This window comes from Phalacrocorax carbo, chromosome 1 (genome assembly GCF_963921805.1).
Source record: "Phalacrocorax carbo chromosome 1, bPhaCar2.1, whole genome shotgun sequence".
Classification (NCBI taxonomy): Eukaryota; Metazoa; Chordata; class Aves; order Suliformes; family Phalacrocoracidae; genus Phalacrocorax; species Phalacrocorax carbo.
This window is the reverse complement of record NC_087513.1, coordinates 148,959,017-148,982,914: the sequence shown is the minus strand read 5'-3', so window position 1 is coordinate 148,982,914 and position 23,898 is coordinate 148,959,017. Positions and strand designations below refer to the sequence as shown.

General features: G+C 38.8%; 1 protein-coding gene across 2 annotated transcripts in view; it reads left to right on the top strand.

The window, feature by feature from the left end:
- TGFBRAP1 (transforming growth factor beta receptor associated protein 1) overlaps positions 1 to 23,898 on the top strand; it is a 39,285-nt gene that overhangs the window by 4,406 nt on the left and 10,981 nt on the right. For both annotated transcript variants that reach the window (XM_064439466.1, XM_064439475.1), the window contains exons 3-7: positions 8,096 to 8,290; positions 9,271 to 9,425; positions 15,301 to 15,383; positions 21,521 to 21,862; positions 23,189 to 23,246. In XM_064439466.1, coding sequence (XP_064295536.1) covers positions 8,096 to 8,290; positions 9,271 to 9,425; positions 15,301 to 15,383; positions 21,521 to 21,862; positions 23,189 to 23,246 — 833 coding nt within the window. The remainder of the gene's footprint in view (positions 1 to 8,095; positions 8,291 to 9,270; positions 9,426 to 15,300; positions 15,384 to 21,520; positions 21,863 to 23,188; positions 23,247 to 23,898) is intronic.

Below are 23,898 nucleotides of genomic sequence, written 5' to 3'. Positions count from 1 at the left end.
GCTTTGTATTACAGAAAATGATAGTTTCAGTATTGCAAAGTCAAAGTTAGATTGTGTGAAATAATGTTCTTTTCTAATAGACAGGTGATTGTACGGACTACTCTTGCTGTAATCTGTTTAAACCAACAATATGCTGTAAAGTCAGTCATCTTGAGCTTTTTTTGGAAAAGCAGCAATATCCTAGAGCTGACAGACCACAGGCAGAATGCTTTCATGCTGTTTGCCATATGACGCTCCACTTAGGAGACTCAGTTTATGTGTCTTCCCTGACACATTAGGAATAGCATGACACAAAGGTCACAACTATTTAGGCCCTTAATTCAGGGATCTGCATGGGCTTTGGTTTTTTAATGTAAATTCCAAGGAGATGCAAGAGTGCAATCAGTTGTTTATGTTGAAGTTTTGTCTTGTGACCAGGATGTGAGATGTACATCAACTCCACAGTTTTTCCTGAAAGAAGTAGACACTCATTAGAATATCAGTGTATGCAAATTAAAGATGTTCCAGGATGAACTTGTTTTTTCAGCTGTAGGGCTTTTCTAAGTCGTCTTGGTTGCCCACTCCTTATTAAAACTGTTAGTTACTTGAAATGTGGGCTTTTATTTGTGGACACTGATAGTTTTAATGGTGCTATGAAAGTCAAAATTTGTGAGTTGACAGTCTGAAAGTATTCCCTTTTGACATGTTTCTAAGGAGATCCCATTCTTACTTTAAACTTTATTTATATTTTTAGGAATGTCAAGCCAGATTCTGTTCAACTGGTTCATTTCTTTTTTGATTTAAGAAGCATAGATACACTTTCAAAAGCATAATTGTATTTAGTCAGAAAGCAGAATTTTATTTAGTCTGACTTTTCCTTTTATCTGGTGTTCTGGAAGAGAGCTATACAGTAAGACCTTTACTCATAAAATCCAACATCCCTGTGTAAGTAGATTGTCCTGGGGTTAAAGTATCATATATGTGGCATCTTAAGCAAATACATTTCTGCAGCTCTAAACGTGCTATAAACTTCCATTTTTCGCATAATCCAAGCAAAGTCTGCCTTGTATTAGCTCAGAAACCTTAAAAAGACTGCTTGCCATGGTTTGTATAGTTTTTTATTGCCTAATTCAGCTTATGGGTTGTTTTTTTTAATAATTTTAAACAATTTTTAATCATTTGTTCTCTGTTCCTCTCCCTGCTATTTTTTTGATTAGTACTATTCATCTTGCTGTTCTTCCTTGGCAATATTCTTAGTGTCTTTGACACTTGTCTCTTTGAAGTTGCGAAGATGGTTGAGCATCTTCATATTATAAAGGCATTGTATACATTAGCGTTTGAGGTAGGCCTCTGCTGTAAAGTGAATGGACTCAAAAAGGCTTGATTTAAGTCTTCAATTCTAATTTTGGTGTGCTTTTGTATGTCTTATTGGTTAAGACGTGTTTGTTTGGCAGTTAGTAGAACGTCTATGCTAAATTCAGCCTCTTTTACTGAGGTGGATGTATTCTGCATTAATAAATTAGGCTTTATAGCATTTGAAGTGACATTTATGTAGATTAATTTGCTTTTGAATTAAGACTGGAATTTAGAATGGCAGAAATCAACTGCTTGAAATGGTAATCATAAAGTAAAACATCTTTGAGTTTCTTGGGTATGTAACCTTTTTCCTTACCTGGACCTTTGTGTTTGAAACTGATTTTTATAATTGTTCATAGCTGATCCATAGACTTAGCCATTTGGTACTTTGGCTCTGCTTGCAGTTAGCATATAGCTCATTCTTTCAAAGGGAGGAGGAACTTAATTTTTGATGCATCTTTATTCTGTCCAGTAATTCATTCAGAATTGAAAACCAATTCTTTCTTATTATGTATGAAACTATGCTTAGCAAAATTCAGTTTTTCATTTCATGAAACTCTTGTTGCATGTTTCTAATCAGATTTCCTGCTGTACAGAGGCTTTAAGCTTTTAAAATTTCAGCAAACAGTCCTTGTGTATTGGCACAGGGCATGCTTCCTAGCACCAGCTGGAGCAACTACCCCAAAACATCAGAGACCTCAACTCAGACTGAGCTCCCAAGGGAGGGTGCAGTTCTTCAGGTCTAGAGCTGAAGGAAGTGCCTGGTGCCTTTTGCTGAGGCTAGGGCAGGGGAAGTTTTGTCCTTGCCTGCAGGAGACACGTGCTTGGTTGAGAATTTGTGTTGCCAAGTAAAGGAGATGCAGGAGGAGGTCAGCAGAGTGCACAGCATCAGAGGTGACAAAAAGGAAACAGAATCTTCTCCAGGACCCAGGTATGAGCCCGAATGCTGAACTGCACTGAGGAAAGGGCAGGCTGAGTCTCTGCCCTTTGAGTCTTTGATGGCAAAGGCAAGAAGCCTGTGACTTCTCATAAAAGGAAGAAATCTCCTTCTCTGCTTGCAGATTTCCATCTATAGAATACGTTTGGTGCTCTGGTAGCCGATGAGAAGCAGGAAGCTCTTCCAACAAATCATCTGAGCCTGTATAATGCAGTAGCACCAGGAGGAATTAGCAAGTAATAATAGCATGAGACTCCCTCATATAGGAGATGGAGGCTTTCTCATCAATCCTGCTGGTGAGGAAGAACAGCTTGAGGAGGAGTGGGTGGATCCATGCAGGTCACCAACTGGTTGCACAGCTTTTGGTGACAAGGGATTTGGCTTTTATGACTGTGGGCCCCTGTTTAAGGAAGAGATGGGATCCACCAGGCCAAGTGAGGCAAAAGTACTCTTGCGAACAAGCTGACCAACCTGATGAGGAGGATTTAAAGTAGGAATGGAGGCTGTCAGACGAGTTTGCAAATGAAGAGTAGGATGATGTGGATGAGAGACTTCGTAATCAACAAACAGGGCTGAAGAGTCCCCGCTTCAGGCATATATAGACAGAGAAACATGTACAAAACAACACGATGGTGAAAGTGCTCTTACTTTTTCTGGGAAACCAGCACAGCTATATGTTAACAGCTGAGGTGTGGGTTACCCATTACATGAGAGCAGCAGAAGGGTGTGGTGTGGTGCCTTGGGACAAAGGAGGAGGCAGGTGAGAGTTTATGGATTAGAGTTAGAGGGCAGACTAACACGGGTGACAATGTGGTGAATGTCTGCTACAGACCACTTCATCAGGAAGAAGATGTAGGTGAGGCCTTCTTCAGATAATAGGAGGAAACGTATATTTGCAGGCCCTGGTTCTTAGGGGGCACTTGAACCATTCCAGTACCTGCTAGAGGGGCAGCACAGCAGGGCACAAGCAGTCCAGAAGATTTCTGGAGTGTATTGGTGTTAACTTTTTGACACAAGTGACTGAGGAGCTGGTGAGGGGATGTGTTCTGTTGGACCTGGTTAGGGATGTGAATGTCAGGGGAGCAACCTTGTTGCAGTGTCCATGTGATGGTGAAGTTCAGGATCCTGAGAGGAGAGAACAAGGCAAAAAGACCACAAGCCTGGACAGCAGACTTTGGTTTGCTTAGGATCCTGTTTAAAAGAATCCCATTGGATGTGGTCCTGGAGAGAAGGACTGTCTCCTCCAAGTTCAAGAGTGGTCCATCCCAATGAGCAGAAAAACAATAGGTGGCAGGAGGCCTGCATTAATGAACAAGCATCTCTTGACTAAACTCAGATATAAAAAGGAAGCAAATGAGGTGAAAGCAGGGCTAGGTGACCTGGGGGGAATATAGAGACACTGTCTAAGAATCTGGGGATGGGGTTAGAGCAGCCAAAGTCCATCTGGCATTGATGCTGCTGAGCACCATGGAGGGCAACAAAAAGAGCATCTACAAGCATACTGGCAGCAAAGGAAGACTAAAGGATGCCCACTGCTGAAGGGGGTGAGAGACCTGGTGCCAAAGGACATGAAAAAGGCTGAGGTGCTTAACGCCTTCTTTACCTCAGTCATTACTGGTATGATCTTCCTTCAGGAATCCTCAGACCCTAGGTGGGAAAATCTGGAGCATCAGAAACCTGCCACCAGTAGAGAAGGATCAGGTTACGGAACATTTAAATAAACTGGACAGACAAATCTATGGGACCTGATGGGGATGCATCCATGAATGCTTGAGAGAAGTGGTCAATGTCATTGTGAGGCCACTCTTTTATTATCTTTGAAAGATCATGATGATCAGGGGACATTCGTCAGGACTGGAAGAAAAGATCCAGGGAACTGCAGACTGGCCAGCCTTACCTTGATCCTCGGAAAGGTGATGGAGAAAATCCCAAAGCCATTTCCAAATGTACAAAGGACAAGAATGTGATTAAGAGTAGTCAACATGGATTTACAAAACGGAAATTGCCTGACCAGCCTGACAGTCTTCTATGGTTGGATGCCTAGCTTGGTGGATGAGGGGAGGACAGTGATACTATGAACTTCAACAAGGCTTTTGACTGTCTCCCCTAACATCCTTGTAGACAAACAGATGAAGAATGAACTAGAGAAACAGTGAGGTGGATTGAAAGCCTAGCTTAAAGGTCTGTAGTCAGCAGCACAAAGTCCAGCTGCAGGCTAGTCGCTAGTCCTGTACACCAGAGGGCTGATAGTGAGCTCTGTACTAACATCTTCCATTAATAACATGGATGGTGGGGCAGAGTGCAGCTTCAGCAAGTTTGTGGATGGTACAAAAGTGGGAAGAGTGGCTGATACGCTAGGGGACTGTGTTGCCATTCAGAGGGACCTTGACAGGCTGGAGAAATGAGCTGACAGGAACCTCATGAAGTTCAGCAAAGGGAAATGTCAAGGCCTGCACCTAGGGAGGGACAGCCCCATGCACCAGTACAGGCTGGCGGCCAACTGGCTGGAAAGCAGCTTTGCAGAGAGGGACCTGGGGGCACTGGTGGGCAAAGTGATCATGAGTCAACGATGTGACCTTGTAGGAAAGAAGTCCAACAGCCTACTGGGCCTCATTTAGTGGTGGGCTTGGTAGTGTTAGGTTAATGGTTGGACTTGATGATGTTAAGGGTCTCTTCCCAACCTAAATGATTCTGTTAGGAAAAGTGCTGCCGGCAGGTTGAGAGAGGCAAATTTTTTTCCCCTCAGTCCTGGTGAGACCATGTTTGGAGTACTGGGTCCAGTTGTGGGCTCCCTTGAATGGCATGGACATACTGGAGTAAATCCATGGAAGGATCAGAAAGACAGCTACGTCATCAGAGCACCTTGTATGTGGAGAAGCTGAGAATGTTGGGACTGTTCAGTCTGAAGAAAAAAATGTTTGTAGAGATTTTATCAACATGTATGAGGAGGGTGAAGAAAACAGAGCCACGTCTGGCAGTATTGTATCCAATGTAAAGGATGGGAGGCAGTCAGTACAAACTGAAACACAGGAAATTCTGTGTAAACATAAAAAACCAAATTTCTCATTGTGATGGTGGTCAAACCAGGAAACAGGTCTTGAAGAGGATGTGGAGTCTTTGTTCTTAAAGATACTCAAAACCTGACCGGGTGAGGTCTGAGCAACCTGTTCTAGTTGACCCTGGTTTGAGCAGGGAGATTGGACTAGACAGTCTCTGGAGGTCCCTTCCTGCTTTAACTATTCCACCACTTTAATGAGTAAAATAATACAAATCTTAAATACCTGATTTTTAGTTTATTCCTTTTGCTTTTCCAAAATAAACTTCTCAGTGGTGCATGGTTTGAACAGTTGTATAGTGATTGAGTAGACTACAAATGGAGTTGGAGAACTAAGCCTTATGACTTAAAACAAGCACACAGGTACTAAGCAGAGAATGATTCATAGAAGGTTATGCAGTGCCTTTTCTCATAGCTGGTGATGGTGTATAAAGCAGGGTAGTCAACAGTAACCAGCATGTTCCCTTCTTGTTTTCACCCACTCAGTGTTCATGCTGTCAACTTTTACGGTAACTGAAAGTTTTCATATTCCTTTTTAAACAAGTAGTAGTAATAATAATAATAATAATGAAGTTTCACTCCATTTTTTTATAGATATTTTCACTAAAAAGGTTTTTGTTTTAAAATGAATAAAATCTACAGTCTGTTGCAGAAAATGCTGAGTAACCTGATCTAAGTTGGTCCTGCTTCAAGTGTGGTGGGGCTGGACTGCATGTCCTTCAGAAGCCCCTTCTGAGTTAAATTATTCTGTGATTCTGTAAATTTCTGTATCTCTTGGCGCTGAAAACAGTATAACTGTGTTTTGGGTAACTATTGGAACATATTGATAGTGTATGCATTTTTAATAAGGAATTGATTACTGGCTTCATCTCAGTTTCATCAGACTCATTCCTATACTATAAAAAGGCCATAGTTTATGATTGTGGTTGTCATGTTTATTGTACTCTTTAGGTGAGAGCTGGATGAAGACAGAAAATGCATCATTCTATCACAGAAGCCCTAGCTGTTGAGAGCAGAGGGATATAGAGAGATACTGACTTAGAAAAGTCCTGTGCATTGCTCTGCCTACCCTTCTACTTCCATAAACGATTTTTTTTAAACTTACCTAAAAGACAGTTCTGTCATTTAAAAAAAGTTTTTAAAATCAGGTTTTTATAATATTTTTTTGAAAATGTCAGAGAAATAGAAAATTTTCATAATTAATTTTTCAAATATAATTAGCCCTGAATTTACTACTGGTTAGTATGTATTTAACTCAAATTTCCTCCCACTTTTTGAAATGGGATTATAGCACACAGTAACAACTGGAAGGCATTAAAAAATGATAGTGCAGTCTGCCTGCCACTTCTGCTCTGTAATAATATCAAGATCTATAGAGGAAATTGGCAATTGTGTATTACGGCGCAAAAAAAAAAGTATTTTCTGTAAGGTGCTCTGATTGAAAAGCTGATCGTTACAGTGAAAATGCAAAGAGCATTACTTGCTAATAGTCAGATGCAAAATTTTAATTTTGTGTTGCACCCTTAGTCAAGGGAAAGGGCTGATCATTTATTTCAAAGCTGCTATAAAGGATCCAGAAGCTTAGTCTCTACTCTGTAGTTCTGTAAAAGTCTACAACTGTCTGTTGTACTTGCCCCGCCTCCAAGATAGTCCTCCTACCCAGCCACCCTTACCTCATTATCCTCTGTTTGCAAGAGATTTTGTAAATTGAATAATGTAATCGTTTAATCTCCTCTGTTGTTTTGAGCTCAGATTTATTCCACCAGCTGTCAAGTGGCTTGTTCCTGCTGAAGTACAATTTTCATGGTGTGTCTTTTTAATGGCATGAGAATATTGGTTTTAAGGGGTATGCATTCATGTTTAGAGCAGAAGTTTAGTAGTTCTTCAGTGTGGCTCAGCTGGCAAAAGGTTACTGAACTAGGTCTGAAAACTTTTGTCTGGAGTTTTTCTTAAATTAATGGCTCAGGAGGAATTGGGGAATACCAAGTAGCATAAATAGAACCAATGGCGTGTGATCCAAAAGCAAGTCAAACTTCTATTAATCTAGGAGAAGGAAGAACAACAGAAAAGACAGTAGGAAAGATAGAGGCAAAGAAAAACACAAGTTAACTGAATATTTAAGATGGGCATTTTGAAGACAGCATAGGAGGTACCATTGGGATACTAAAAAAACCTTTACACTGTGCTTGGCTTTTGGGAAAATATGCTTTATACGCAGCCTTTGCATTTTTTTCAAATGATTGGAAACACAGATGCCTCGCAGGAAGTGACCTGTCCCAAGGAGCCGCACCCTCATTCTGTGACAATTTTGCTGTAGCAAAAGTGAAGTGTAAGTAAATGACTGTTAACTAAAATGCTTCTTAGACATTTGACACTACAAGCAATAAATATGCCTGTGTTACCAGATAGGTCAGGCAATGCAGGTCTGAGGCTCCGACTAAGGCAGTATTGTTGGAATGCAGGGTCTCACTAAATATTACTGTTTTGAAATGAATTCAAAGTACATGTCATAATTCTTATAAAAAAATCTGACCGTAAACTTGAATAATTCCTCTCTTTTCAGCTTTTGGTGTTTCTGTGGTGAAGGAAAAAGAACAAAAATTTGAACTGAACTAACCAACAGGTCTGTAAGGTCCAGGGAGGTGTGATGCGCTGTCATCACATGCCACCTGATACCACATCTGTACCTTGGTACCTACACTTCATATTGGGAAAACAACAGCGTTCAACTGGCCTGAGCCTCAGGCTTTCTTTTTCCCTTTTTGTAGGCATGTTTGCAACTGTAGACGGCATTTCACAGCGTGCCCCTGTGCACTGGTCAGAGAACGTGATTGGAGCGGCTTTGTGCTTTCCTTACGTGGTTGCTCTCGATGACGAGTTCATTACGGTGCACAGCATGCTGGACCAGCAGCAAAAGCAAACACTGCCTTTTAAAGAAGGTCACATTCTACAGGATTTTGAAGGTATTAAGAATGACGCTTTTTTGCTTCACTAATTCTGGAACAACCGCCGCTATGGGCACAGTCACTTCGGTTTGTTTTTTTAAACAAAATATCTAGCAAGGATGTTGCCTGTTGAAACTTTTCTTGCAAATGCTTTCCTGATTAGATTCCTGCAGACTGTGATAGGAAAACTTTAGTCATCCAAAATTCCACACTTCTGACAAAATATATGCTCTTTATATGTGCTCTAATTGTAAAGTTAATTGTTGGGTAGGAGTCTGTGGGGTTAGAGCTTTTTTTTGTAACTTAATTATTTCTTTCAAAGCAGCAATGTTAATTTAATGCTATGAGTCAATAATTGTGAGCTACAAGTCCATTGGCTATCCTGACAAGGCGCTAACATCTTAAAAATTGTTCCTTTGTATTCCTTTCTAAAATATTTGTGTAAGAGGCTTAAAAGAAGATATTTCATAAAGAACTGTTAAAAAATACAAAAGTTTATTTTGATCTGTTTTTCAACTAAGAACTCGTAAGTGTGGAATACATTGCATTGCTATTTTTTTTTCCAGAAGAGGCACAAGCTCTAGTACTATGAACTGTATGTTACTTGCTGCCTTTGAGGAACAGCTTACAGTTTTCTAATGTAAGCGTGTGAAAATATCTGGCAGCTAAAAAGTCCCTGTTCTCTGGAATCAGGGCAGTAGTTTCAGTGGTGGCCTTTATAGGTTAGCTCATTATGAGAGATTATAGCCAGTTTCATTTACTCAGGGTGGAACAAAATCTCCTGTAAATAAATTTACCATTATGTCTGTATTTCTGAGGTGCAATTTACAGGTAACTATACTGTCTAGTAAATATGGTAACAACAAAGATGAGTTTTGGAACTTTATCACTGTTTAGGTTCTTGTATCCTAAATAGTAAATATTAAAGCTTATTTCTGAAATGTGGGGTTCTTTTCTGTAGAGAATGTAAACTGAATATGTCTGTTTGCTCTGTCCAGGAAAGGTGATTGTTGCTACTAATAAGGGTGTGTATATCTTGGTGCCGCTGCCTTTGGAAAAACAGATTCAGGATCTTCTAGCTAGCCACAGAGTGGAAGAAGCCCTTGTTCTAGCAAAAGGAGCTCGAAGGAATATTCCAAAAGAGAAATTTCAGGTCTGTCCTTCCTTTTAATTTTCATGAAAATATAGATTTCACAGTGGGGCCATGTATACCAATGGTCAAGTGACTAGAGGGGGTGGGTGGGGGAGGAATTTACACTGAAGAGAAACCTAGTACCTTTTATGGTTTCAGCCTGACAAAATAGACATGCTGCTGGATTGGCTTGTGCTTGTAAAGGCTGTGACGTTAGCAGGTTGAATGCTGCTGCTCTGCTGGGGTTTTCGTGGTGTTTTTTTTTCTTTTTAAGTGTGTAACTAAAAACTAGTAACAAAAAACTAGTGATAGAAAATCCACTGCGATTCTTCTGTAGTACTAGGTTCAGTTATTTTTCGTTATTGCTGTTCTAAAAAAGGATACTTTATTTAAAATTAGAATTTTTAGGTTTTACTTTTTCTATGGGAGATTCTCACCATATCCTTAAGGTCCACAGTAGTACCACTTCAAAGCAAAATGATGGGAAGTCTAAAGCAAATGCATCCTAATTCCAAACTCATACAAAAAGTCCTCACACTGGTGTGTACCTGAATATTTAAGATTTTTGTGTGGCAAAGTATCTTAGTAACTTTCTGATTAGAGTGTTGATTAGAGATATGCACTCATTTCCTTCTACCTCTGGTTTATATTACAATACGTATTCTGCTGTATTTGTTCTTATTTGTCATTTAGAGACTGAAACTTGGAAAGTAGCATGAAACCTCTACTCACCAAGTAGGTGAATAAATACTTGACTTGGCTTTGTTCTTTTTGTAAAAGCAAAAATTGGTCTGTAACCTGCAGAAAATCTGGGTTTTTTACTACACTTTGGAGCATTTTGTTGCCATTAAGTTAATATCTGTTGCATTACCGTTGGTTTGTTTAGGAAGATGTAAAAGGGTTTGGGGTTTTTTTTATTTGTTTTGTTTTGTTTTTTATTTCAAGTTTCTAATTCCTTGTCATTTAATTTTGCTGTTGAAAAGCAGTGATTAAATTTAATAACATTTGTATCAGCTCTCATTTTGATCCTTAACTCCTCTGTTGAGTGAATAGCTAGGAGGCTGCTGGAAATAAAAACCTTAGGCCGAGAAGTGTTGCCATCCTTTTGCCTAAGGTGCAACTATATGGAAGCACTTGAAGCTGAAAAGTATTTAGGCAAATACAGAGTTCAGTTTCCAGAATGTTTTGCTTTGCATCTTCGCTTCCAACTTTTCCTTTGCAATCTGTTTGAAGAAGCAAGCTAAAATCCTGCTATGAGGACAGGATGCACGATCTAGGCAAAGTCTTCTATGTATGATGACTTCTAATTCTCCAATTATTTCTTTCTGGTTTATGTAGATGTAGTGTGGGAGATGTATTTCTGTGCTTTGCCACAGGATGAACTACAGTACATTATCTAAAATATGTGATGCAGAATCTCATTCCTCCTAAGTTTTCTCGCATTTAGGATTTTTCTGTCTTTATCCTAAAGTTAATTCTGTTCACACATATCTTATGTGGACAAAGTCTGTCTTCCTGAAATTACTGTTTCCACGAATATTGTAAATTCTTTCAAACTTAACATGCTTTTAAGGATGTTCTGTTACTTTGAGTCAATACTACAGCTGAAAAATAGAAAACACATTACTTGCAAGCAAAATAGCCTGTTCTCGTTCTGGGCTGTATTTGCAAACTGATACTAACCAGCTTAAACTGACAGAGTCTCCCACTGGCTTATATTAAAATGACTCAACTTGGCTTAGTCATTGAGATATTAGTCCAGTTTTTCAGAGCTTATCTGTAGCTGGAAATGTAACATGTTGAGCTTGCTTTCTCATGTGCCTCTGATATATAATGCTGTCATTACGGGTTTGTGACAAGCACATCAGATTTTCTTTTACTGTATAATATAAATAATATAAATCTGATGGAGTTCAACCAAATTACATGCCTTACATACGTCTTTTGTAGCATTTCCGTGGCATACTTTAACTGATCACATAGTCACTCCTTTCTAATTCCTGTCTGAGCAATATCTTCAGATAATAGATATTAGATAGATAGATAATAGATTTCTATTAGATATCTTTTGATAAATATTTTGCAAGCTTTACTGGTTCCTGAGTAGCTGATAGTTCAAGGCCTTATTCTGCCATTTAAATTGAGCTGTGGGAAGGAATGCATAGGTTTGGCAGTAAGGCTCTTATTTATACATTTAGATTATTATTTATTATATTAGTATATTATTTGTTATATTAGTATATTATTTATTATATGTATATTATTTTATATTGTTTTAAATTATACATTTAAATTATAATTTATCTATAAACAAGAGTGATAGTAGTTGTCTGGTACATGTAGGATAGTGCCCCCTTTTCCACATGCTGCTTTTATTTCTGTAGTTTGCAATGGCTGTTGCCATCTTAGGTGTGACTTGAACTCAGTCGTGTTGTAGGACAGTTCTTGACAATGGGGGCTTTTTTCCTACAGTTCAATCCTGCATTGTCATTGCATGCGTACACAGGTGCATGCTCTCTCTCTTTATATCAGCGGTATTATATCAGCATAAATATATATATATATATATATATAAAAAAAGCTGGTAATGCAGAATGCTAGTGGGATTGAAATAGTAGAGTACTGTTCTCTCAGAATTATTTGTACAGCAAATATTTAGTTATCGGAAAGAAGCAGGTCATGCATTAGTATCTCTAATCTGTTATTTAACCTGTGGTCCCTGCAGACTGCAAACTTACCTCTGCCATATTAGATGAAAATTCCTTTGTCGTCAAGCATCAAGAATTACTGCTAGGTAAAAAAGGCTAAGCAAAAGTGTTGCAAGGAGATGGCTTCAACAGATGTCATTTTTTTGGTAGAAGAATACAAAGGCCTTTCTACCATGCTACCATGAAATGACTGAATACTACTTATTAATTTTTCAGGACAGCTGAAGTTTGCAGAAATCATGGTTGATGGTAGTGAAGACCTTGGTTAGATTGACACACATCTTGCATAGGTATCTTTCTTTTTTCTTTTTTTTTTTCTTCTAATTTCTTTCTAGTTTCAAAAAACATGAACTGCACCCAAACCTTACCAGAAGCCGACGGGACTTTTCTAGAAAAAATATTTTTGGCAATCTACTTCGTAATTCTGATCATTTTAGAAAGGATTTTTCTAGCATTTGAGACAATTAAGGGTTCACTATAGCTATCGCTGCTTCACCAGTTGTCTTTCTGTTTTCTAGTGCTTTTTCAGATACGAACTAATACAAACCTTATTTCCTGTTTTTTGTAGCTAGTTTTCAAATGTGAATTCGGCAACAATATATAATTTGCCCAAAGCACTTCGAGTCCTATGGTGGTTCTTCAAAAATGATAGGGCAATAAACAGTGTTGTTGAATTTTGACTGAGTGTTAACTTAGTATCTTTTTAAAAGAAGCTTATTGCGGTATTCTGGCAAACGGGTCTGGCACAACTCAGGATGTTTTTTGTGTCACAAACAAAAGTTAACTGTATGTGGTTGGCATATAGGTCTAGCCCATTTTTAAAAACCTGTGAGAAAGAGAATACTAAATTTTCCACAGGCAGTCTGGTCTGTTGCTTCTATAATCTTTACCACAGGACATCTTAATGTCTAGTGTTTATCTTGTTGACTGAAAATCAACCTGGATATTCCCTATGCCATCACTGCATCTTCAGAAAGTTGGGAGAGCACCTGTCTGTAGACATTCTATAGCTTTTTTTTGTTGCGTGGCTTATTTAAGAGACAAGTGAAGATATGTCAACATTTAAATGAAAGTGAATACCACTTAATCAGTTCAAATTTAAAACTGATTCCTTGGGCCTATACTTAGACTCTGTCAATGAGCTCTTTTCAACTTCTAGTTGAATCTTCTTTTCAACTTCTAGTTGAAAAGATTGCTGTACAGACTAAGCTGTACAATTAAAGCAGTATTTTCAGTGTCTTAGATCAATTCAAACTTAATTCCAAGATCCTAATTCACTAAATATGTACATATTAATGGTCATGCCATTGCAAAGATTGAAAACAGAATTTAAAAAAAAAAAAAAAAAACCATACCAAAAAACCAAGCTAACCTACTTTTGATAGTAGTTAGCAGGGTGAGAAATAATTGTACTTCAACCCTCTCTGGAAAGTCTGAGGCCAGATTTTGAAGTTTTTCTGGTGCTCCAAGATGCAGATAGTTGCAGATTGAAATCCTTTACCAACATCCTTAAGAATGTGCCCAGGCGGGTATTCATCAGTTCACAGATTACTCTTTATTCATTTAATAACACAGTTGTGAATACAAAATATTTTTGATATTTTGTGAATTACTCACCTGAGGTAGCTTTACTTTATTACTGTAATTACGTTCCATTTTAGCTTTATTTAACTGTATTTTGAATTTTAGTACACTTGGATGTAAAGCATATTAACCATAATTAGTATAAACATGTCATGAGGTATTGTTTGTTTATTTTGGTATTGTTATGTCTATCTGAAAAGGTATGCCAGGTAGCCTTTCCCTCTGTTTCCCCTTGTCTCCCCACACTGGGGAGGTAAGAAAAGTCCCACAACCTTACAAATGAATAGCTTTTAATGGCTTGCTAATGATTAAGTATTTCCTTAAGACTTAAGATAGTCCATTAGTAAAGCATACACAGACTAAATGGACATAAGCCAAGCTTTTCTCTTGGTAAATCCACAATCTTTAATCAAGGTGAAAAATCACCAATTAGAATATCAGTCTACCCTGCTTGAGGCCTGACACTCTTTAGCAGTTCCTGCCTAGAATACATTGCTAATGTATTGCAGTTTCTGTAGGTATTTTCATTGAAAATGGGAGTCCATTATTAATAACAGCATTCATGTATTCTGTTAAACATTAGAAGGCTGTATATTTGTGAGAAATTTCAAGGGAAAAACTGAGGCCATGTGGATGTCGCTAGCTGTATTTGCAAAATACCAGTCTTGTCGCAAACGGTGGATGCTTTGCAGAGCGCAGTTTAGGTTCCTTGCTTTTAGTAATTCACTTTTGCTGTGGGAAATATTCTGAGCATGAGGGTTTCATTTAATCTCTTGGTAACTGATTGATCCTTCAAGTTACATAAACACTTAGCATCTAAAGTAGTTTTTTGTTCTTTTTCTAGTGAATTTCTTGTAAATTTTTCTCTGTCTAGGCATGACTTAACAGTAAAACTTCGTAACACATAGGTTTTCCTATGGTTTACTTGTACTCTTCTTTTTAACCATATTTTTATGTACATTGCATAATGTACTGCGTATTGGATAAGTTGAACTGCTTTGGAAGTATTTTTATTTTAAAAAAATAATTTAAATATTTTAAAAACCACACACACAAAAAAAAAAACCAGGATGGCAGGAAGTCTGAAATGTGGTCATCAGCAAGGTTGCTGTAGAAGTGAGGTGAAATGGGGCGGGAGTTGGCTGTGTGTCGTCAAGTGGGATCACCCTTGAGTTTAAGTCTTCCTTTTTTTGTGCCTGCTGAATGACGGGGAACTTCAGAAATGACCATTGGCTTTTATGTTTGCAAATACCAGGAGCAAAAACTTGAGGCAAGTCAGACTGATGTCAGATAAGTCATTATTTGAATAAGAAAACTTAAACTTTCTATTTGTTGACTTTGCTTTTAGTAAGTACTCATGACCAGTGTTGTGTTCACACGCTTTTGTGTAAGAAACTGAGTCTGGGCAGCAGGTTCAGTATATTCAGGTACATACAATTTAGAATTTAGAGGATCAGGGCTTTATTTTGCGTGTAACTTGAGAGGTCTGGTTGAAGATCATGTGTTCAGTGTTTTGGGCAGGTAGTTGTTGCAGCAGTGACTAGCACTATGTAAATAACTCCTTACAAATATAATAAACCTCTTTCCCCCCTTCTCTTTCATAGGTAATGTACAAACGAATCCTGCAGCAAGCAGGTTTTATACAGTTTGCACAGCTTCAGTTCCTTGAAGCAAAAGAACTCTTCAGGTAATTGTGTGACAAGAAACTTATTAATTTATCTTCTTTAAATAAGGAGTTAGTGTTCTTGGTTTTAAAAACTTAGTTGCTTGAATGTTTTTTGATGCAGATGTGAGTTCACTGTGATAAAATGGGGTTTTGGGGGTAAAAGCAGAGTAATGTTGAAACAACTTTATAACTGAAGAGGTAACGCAATTGGGTTTTTTTTTAGTATTCTAACATGCAGTAGCATTAAGGCTATAATCCTGTAATCTGAGTATTGTATGTGTATGAGATTTTTTACTTTATGCCTATGAAGGTCAAGGCTTTGTTATTGAGCCTGTGCTGTGGTGTTCATACATTGCCTGGTTCTCTCGTTGTTGTTGTTGTTTGGGGGGGGATTCTTTGGGTTTTTTAAGAAAAATCTTTTTAAAACATTACAATTTATAAATTAGCCACAACTTAAATATTACTGACAAAATTGCACTAATTTTTTGAGGATGCTGATACTGAATTTAACACTTGGTCTGTTAGGCCTTTTCCAGAAGACTGATTATTTATTCTTGAAGTCTGTACTAACCTTCCCGATTCAGCTGTTTCAGCAGCCACTTGTTTACAAATTGACCTTGGTACTCCAAAAATGCTGCTCATTATCTGTATTTTACCTGACAATTTCATTTCTGCTAGCCATGCCTCATTCTGTGCTGGGACACTGTCTAGAGTTAGTGTAATCCATGCTGACCACATGAAATAATTCTCGTTATCTGCTGTAATTTACTTTAAATGAGTTTAGAGTCTGTGGAATAGGATTAAGGTTAGACAATTTGCTGTATATTTTAAGTGTGCACAGTATAGGAAAAAAGTTGTCCTTGGGTTTATGGAAGCCTATCAAGCAAAGTAAAGCTTTGGGGTGTTACTACTGATGTGGGGCTTCACCGTTTTGCCTCCTGCTTACCAGGATAATGGGAAACACTGGGCTTGAACAGGCAGCGTACACTGAGAGAAGATTAGGTAATGACAGGAAAGGCCTGAACAGCATTAGTGGCAATTTGATTTGGCCACAACCACTTTCTGTATCACCTTGTAATTCTTGACATTAGTAAGCAACTTGCAATCTTCCTCCTCTCTGTAATCTTCCTTCCAAACACTAGACTGGATCGCTGCTGTATTGTGCATCTGAAGAAGAAGTACAAGTTGTACATGGTTAGGAATCCTTTACAACATTCCGACAAAGCCCTTCCATGTGGCTTTCCAATGGCCTTTTTTTCAGTTTTTTTCAGTGTGACCAGCTTTGGTAAAATAACTTGTTGAGGTACTGCTACGAAGTGTCTTCGTTGTCTAGATGTGGTTAGGTGGCCAGGCTTGTACAGCTCTGCAGCTATCTTGACTATGGCTGACACTTCAACTTCTTTTCTATCCCTTTATGGTACCCTGCCTGGCAATATTTCCCTGTGGGGTCTAATCTGAGTGGCCCACCTTGCCGGTAGTGGCCCGAGGATCTTTTAAAAGCAGTGAAAAGGGGGAAATGTATCCTGCGGGGAGCCCCAGCACCTTACGGAAGGAGCCAAGATCAGTTACGCAGCCTCCATCTAACTAGCAGTCTGACAAAGGAGCTTTAATGGGCAGGAGCATGGGTGCTCCTCTATAGAAAGAAACATGCCTCATGAGAAAATGTGCTGTCCAGGCATGAATTTTGGAGTTGAGTCGGCATCCCAGAGAGCTCCCTTCCTCTAAAAGCTGCAACTCCAAAGCAGAACAACTGTTCACAAATAGCTGAAGTCTGCTGCGGGGAGAAAGCAAAGATAAGTTTTCCGTGCTTTTCTTGTGGCCATCCATACATAAGCGATTCAGAATATTTTGCTGACTCTGAAAACCTCCTTATGGAATCCAGGTTCCCTGATTTTCAGACCTGGTGAACACACCCTGTTTGAGTAATACCTGGTTATGCCCTGATATGCGCTCAAAAAATCTTGTTGATTTTAGGGTTACTGATGGTCAGAGGCAAAAATGTGAAAGATAACGGCAGTCTATGCACACACTTCCTCCCATCCTCATCTGTGGCTCTGCAGGTGTTTCAAGCTAGTGTTAGACAGAAATAACTTCAGTCTTAAAATGCCAAAGGGAGCTTGGTATCTGTCTGAGAAAAGATGGATTTAGCAGTGAAACAGAGTGGCAGCAGTAATTCCAAGAACTTGGTGTGACATGGGCCTACTTCTGGCCAGATATGAAGTGAGATTGTCTCACTCCTCAGAAAATATCTGTCAGTTACAAGCTAGCAGGGGAAATTACTATATTGGACTAAAGGTCTCGTTTTCTTGCATCAATAATCCTTCTTGGATAACCTTGTCAAGATACAGTTAGATCTTATGCTTAACTTCATAGTTCTTAAATACTGAAACTTTTAAGAGGAATACTTTCCTGCAAAGTTCCTTTTTGGTTATGCCAATACTTCTGAATAATGAAAAAGGTTGACAAAAAGGAAGGAAGCGGTAGCTTTATTGAAACTCAAATAGTTCAACCAAGGGAGGAGAAATCTCTTCAGCTGCACCCACTAATCTTAAACTGAGTGAGCTGTTGTAGTAGGGCTTCTTTGGTCTGACAAATTCCATTACAGGCAATAATGGAATTGTGTTTGTGTTATGTAGTTGTGATATATATGTTGTATTTTTGCTATTTGATATTGCTGTCATTGGAGGCTCACACACAGTTACAGCAAACAGCGATGCTTAGCAGGCCATTTGCTGAATTCCAGATGTCTTGCAGAGATGTTGGTAGCTGTCGTGAAACCATTTATCTCCAGTGTGGTTGGTTATGTTCTTTCGCTGGTTAGATGTTGCTTACGATCTGACATGCCAGATACTGGAACTTTTCTAAACTTTGTTGCTCTTTTTTCACAAATTAAAATGTTAACTCTTTACACAGTGTTGTCTCACCTGGGAAAGGCTATAGAGAGACTTATAGCTAAAGTCTCTGCTACACTGAAAAGGTTAAAAAATTGCTGGTACTTACACCTGGAGACATAAGTAGGACTCGGTGTGAGATTTGCTTCTTAAATGTGATTCAAGAATATAAGCTTCTATTACAGCCAGTGGGATCTAGGCAAAATAGCTAAATCATGCAGGCTTCTTTGACATCTCTAATATCTGTAAATTTAAGGGTCTGAATTTAGACCTACGTTTCCTGAAAACTTGTAGATTCTGCCTGTTGCATTGTTGGTATATATGAAGCGCCCTAAAAGACCTAATGCAGAATTACTTGAAGGGAAGTTGCCTCTTAACGTTGACAGCTTGACTTGTCTTAAGAGCCTGTTTTCTACTCTGTGATAAGTTGCTAGCTATATTTTGCTAAACCTGAGATGCTAGATGCTGAAGACTCAGATGTGGTTTTGAAGAGACATGAGGCCCTTTGTAGCTGCTCCTAAATTGTTTCTTCCAAATGTGGTGGAAAGAGCCACAAGACATCCACAGATCCCAGAAGCCTTAAGCCTTAAGATCAATGTTAACCATTCACACAGGTGTGGTCATTGCTTAGTATTTGGTATTTTTCTGAAGAAGTTTGTTCTGGATGATACTGTGCTTTTAAGGAGGCTGCTTGATTGCTAATTACCATCCCCATGCTGAGGGGAGAGCAACACTGTACAACGTGAGCTTGAGTCAGACCTGCTGAGAGAACCACTGGTGATTCACAGCCCAGGGTTTGGGCTAGCCTGAGTTGGAAGCTGGTTTTGATTCTGCTTTTGGAAAAGGACGGTCATTAAGGCCAGAGTCCATGAAAATCAGAGGTGAATTAGCTGACTACTCATCTAGGAGAAATTGGATGGTAAGATGAAAGGATGCAGAACCTACTGTAGAAGGTGGAAAATGTTTTAAAACTTATTAAAAGTGGCATGTTAAATACAGCATTTTTAACTTCATCTATCTGCATAGTCGTAGTCTCCATCTCAGCCGTAAGCCATCTCCAAATACTTGACTGCATAGCCAGCAAGGGAATTTCTGCATTGAATTTGTGTGGATTTATCAAGACTCCTTGCTTCTGCACTAATTTTGAGTAACCTGTTGCTGTTATTCAAGTTATGGGTTAGCTTTTGTTCTAAAACAAATCAGTGAAGAACCTTGAAGGGGAAAAAAAATCTTTAAATAGGGTTGATTTTCTGGTGTAATACATATCATGTAATATACTTTATCTGGCGGTACTCAGGTCTTAAACTTACACTAGTAGTTGGACTAGCCAAAGCTGCAGTTAGGTTACTGTAACAAGTTCACACTGAAAGCCCAAACGTTCTGGGTCACTCTGCTGACAGAACTTGCTACTTCTTGGTTATTCTGCCTCTTAAAAAGAAGTCTTCATCTACTTGTGAGTTCCATCGTGATGTAGAACTAAGAATTTCAGAACCAAATATCAAGTCTGAAGAGGGATTAAAAGAAAATTTCAACTGCAGAAATCTGCAAAGTAGACATGGGCACTTTACTCTTGTTTACAGGCTGGCCTTTCTGGTGTAGAGGTGGGTTTTTTAGGCAGTAGGAGCTGTCTATGAATCAGAAGAACTTGTTATTCAAACTTCTCAGAGGAAGGCTTCCAGTGTTCAGATTTTCCTCTGTTGTGGTCCTCTGTTGTTCACATTGCTGTTCCTGCGCTTTGCGGTCTCTAGGTTCTGGAACGGGATACTTGCCTCTCTTAAATTTGCTGTTGCTGCTGTCTCCCAGAATTTTACTTGTCTGGTGTAGCTTTTTTTGTAGCCGAGGGACAGTATGTACTTTTTAAAAAAGTTCTAAATAGGTGTTGACGTGGTGATGCTTCCTACTAATTCATATTTCCTGGATGAGTTTGGAACTGTGTCTCTGGCAAGAAGAGAACAACTCGGGGCATGCACCACTGCTTTAGTTACTTTACAGTAGTAGGGAAAGGATGAGCCTGCTTATGAGGATGTTTCACACTTTATTGCCTGCAGAAATCTCGTTCATCTTCTTCCATGGTTATAACTTGGTTCTTTTTGGAATTCCTTCCAATCAAGGTTGTGAAGGGAAAGTCTTTTTGAGATTGCTGATAGATAAGAAATATATTTTTTAAAAAGTTTTATTTGCAACAAAATAGTAACTAACCAGGGTTTCTTCTAGAGAACTGTCAGTTCATTTTGATTTTTTTTTTCCAGCAACAGTATCTCCTAATTTCAGGAATACTCATCTTTAAAGATGAATTCTGAATGACTTTGACAGTGAAATAAAATATAAATTCTGATTTCTTGCTGTTCTTCTAAAGCAAGACCTAGGAGGAGGAGTCCTTCTAGCTGTGAAAATTGGGGAGTAGTTTGCCATGTGTGAAAAAACTTCTCATTTTATTCTTCTGTCACAACACACATTCTTCAAATACTTGAGGAATTTCTTCAATATAGGCTGAAAGCAAAATCTTTTGTGTAGCATATCCTTATTACAACTTGCTCCTGGATAAAGTATAGATTCCCTTCACATGTGAAGTGGACAAGTTACTCCATAGGATCTGACATAGATGGACACCCAAGACCTGTACTATAGACTGCTACTTACTGGTTAGACAGATGCATAAGCAGTGTTGCGGGTTCGTTTTCAGAACCTCCTTAAGAAGTGAGCCAAAGGAGGAATCTGGTGCAGTTCAGGGTCAGGGAGAACACCTTCATCATCCAAACGTGTTCTGAAAGCTTTAGTTTTTTACAGGAAGTTGCTGTTTCTACAGAATTGCACTTGCACAGGCTTTGTGGCTTGCTGGAAAGGGTTCGCTGTCTCCGGTTTTTTTTTTGCCTCCACCAGAACATTAGCTCCCGTAATGTATGGAGGAAGACTAGGACAGTTTAGGAACTGCACTAAGGCTGTTCAGCTGCTTCTTGTATGTGCCACAGAACAGCTGTGGGATGTCAAAAGCAAAAAGCTGGCCAGTCTCCGAAGTTTCAGAATTTTTAATTTCTAGAGGAGGAAAAAGATTGATAAACAAGTTTGGATAGAAATAGAAAAGAACTCCAAATTTGTTCTGAATAGCTTTTCTCCAGCATAGAAGGCAATTACTTTCAGAAACTGACAACCTGTTAGTGTCGTGACTCTAAGCATATGTGCACACACATTCCCAGTATGTTATTTTTTTGTGCCTATGTATACTTTTTCTTTCTTTTTGCTTCATCTAGTTTGACACTGTAATTGCAGAAGCGGCCAGCTTGATGTCCGGGAGCTGATCTCTCTCTACCCCTTCCTGTTGCCTACTTCCTCTTCATTTATACGGTCTCATCCCCCTCTGCATGAGTACGCGGACCTAAACCAGCTGACCCAAGGGGACCAGGAGAAGATGACAAAATGCAAACGATTCCTCATGAGTTACTTGAATGAAGTCCGCAGCACTGAGGTTGCAAATGGCTACAAGGAAGATATCGACACAGCTTTACTCAAGCTGTATGCAGAGGCAAATCATGAAAGCCTGCTGGATCTGCTGGTTTCGGAGAACTTTTGTCTTTTAACAGATAGTGCTGCCTGGCTGGAAAAACACAAAAAGTGAGTGGATTTTTGGAGTATTGCACCTTTGAGACCAGAGGGAAAACTGTCTTAAATGCCATTGGCTTATAGAGCAACATGTTCAAATGCTTGTAGTTTCTGTGCTCTCAGGTCCAAAAGACAACTTGGCCTGACTTGTCAGCATTTTAAAATGTTGGTGAAATTTTATTAATTGACAGTCTGAGGTAAAGGAAGTGCATTCTGTCTTATGCTGGTAAATATGGAGTTCTCCCTGAAAGATTCTGTCCCCAACACAAAAATAAAGGATCGGCACAAACCTGGAGAGGAGAAAAAAATTTACTTGTTTGCCCTTGTGATAATGTGAGAGTTGAATGGATGCAATAGTGATACTCGGACAGGATGAAAAGGTACCTTAAAGCATGCAGTACCTTAGGTAAAAGCTATTAGTCAGCTAGTGGCTTTAAAATTGTAGTTGCTTATTCAGGGAAAGAGATCTTATTTTCTGTGCTCTCACTGTTTCACCAAAAGGAGGTTGCTTAAGATGACTATAGATGACTTTAAATTGGAAATGCCAGCAGGTGGAGAACTGACTGTCATTAAGCAGAAAACACTAGATAGTAAATGTGTAAAATACAAACTCCAGTTGTACGTAGTGTCTCTGTCTTGGTTTAATTTCTTTAAACCGAGTGGTGCAGTAGTAGCAGCTACAGTGGTGAGGAGGAGTCTTTAATTGTGGTTAGATTTAGCGTAGTTTCATTTATTTCAGGTGTTTTGTTAAATCCTCTTAGTAAGTATGGTTTGCATGGCAAACTTTTGCAAATGTCAATGGTAGAATATAGCCCATGAGAACAGCCGTTACAGAACTTCAGCTGTATTTTTATTACAGCGCACACACAAAAAAACCTTCTGGACAAAGCTCTTCCTTGCCTGACTTGATTTCATGCTGCAGTAAAGAAAAAAACTGTTTCTGATAGGAAAACAGAGTTTTAAGTAAAAGAATAATAAAAAAATTTATTTAATGACAACCGATTAATTATTGGAGGAGTATTTATTATTTGGAGCTGTGTGTTAAGTCTGTATATAAACTTCAAAGAACAGCATGGGAATCATCTCTAGTTTGACACATACTTTAAGTTGGAGCTAGTAACTAGAAACTGCTGTAGAGACAGGAGAGACAGACACATTTCTAGGACAGAACTTCCCTCCTTTGGTTCTGAAAAAGAGCCTACAGATACTTGTTCGAGTGTAGACATGGCTGTGTACAGGTCACTAAGAAATTATTTGTTATATTCTGTGCTAATCAAACCATAATGAAATAGGTATGAAAGTGTAGGGATTTTAATATTTTCTCTCTTTCCTGTACAGGTATTTTGCCCTTGGTCTCTTGTATCACTACAATGGTCAGGACGCTGCAGCGCTTCAGGTTAGAATAAAGCTTTTACTGTCGTCTGTAAACCATTGCAAAATACCAGTTTACCTCTAAGATAAACCCTGAGGTGCTAATTTCTCTGTTTGAAAAGTAGTGATGTGTGTGTATATATATATATGAGAAACTTATGCCAAGACTTCCTTGAATAAATTCATATGCTAGATGTGAAAAACCTGAAAAGCTTACTGAAGGTGACAGCTCTTTAGTTGCATGTATGCTATTTTTTAAGCAGAAACGTACTCTTAAAAGATGGATAGAAGCACTAAAATAATCAAGAGATACTTAAAAAGGTGTTTAAGAGACTTCAGGAACATATCTTGTGCTGTTTAGCCTGTATACACACAGCAGAGCAGTATTGTATTCTCGTGGCATGCACTGACAGCAACTGAGAGTTTATTTCCTTATCTGATGACAGGCAGTGAACACACTCTGCAAGATCTGTGGGTTTCAGCTGGGTTAATAATCCCTTCCGGGACCCCCTTTCTGATGTCCCTACAACTAGCAGTGGTCTGTAGACTAAATTATTTTGTTATTCCTGTCTGCAAAACTTCATCTAAAAAAATTAATATGTTCTTGATCAATAAATAGCATTTATGTCTCAGACCATATCCGATACCTCAAGTAGTTTGCCTTACTGTGTGGCTTT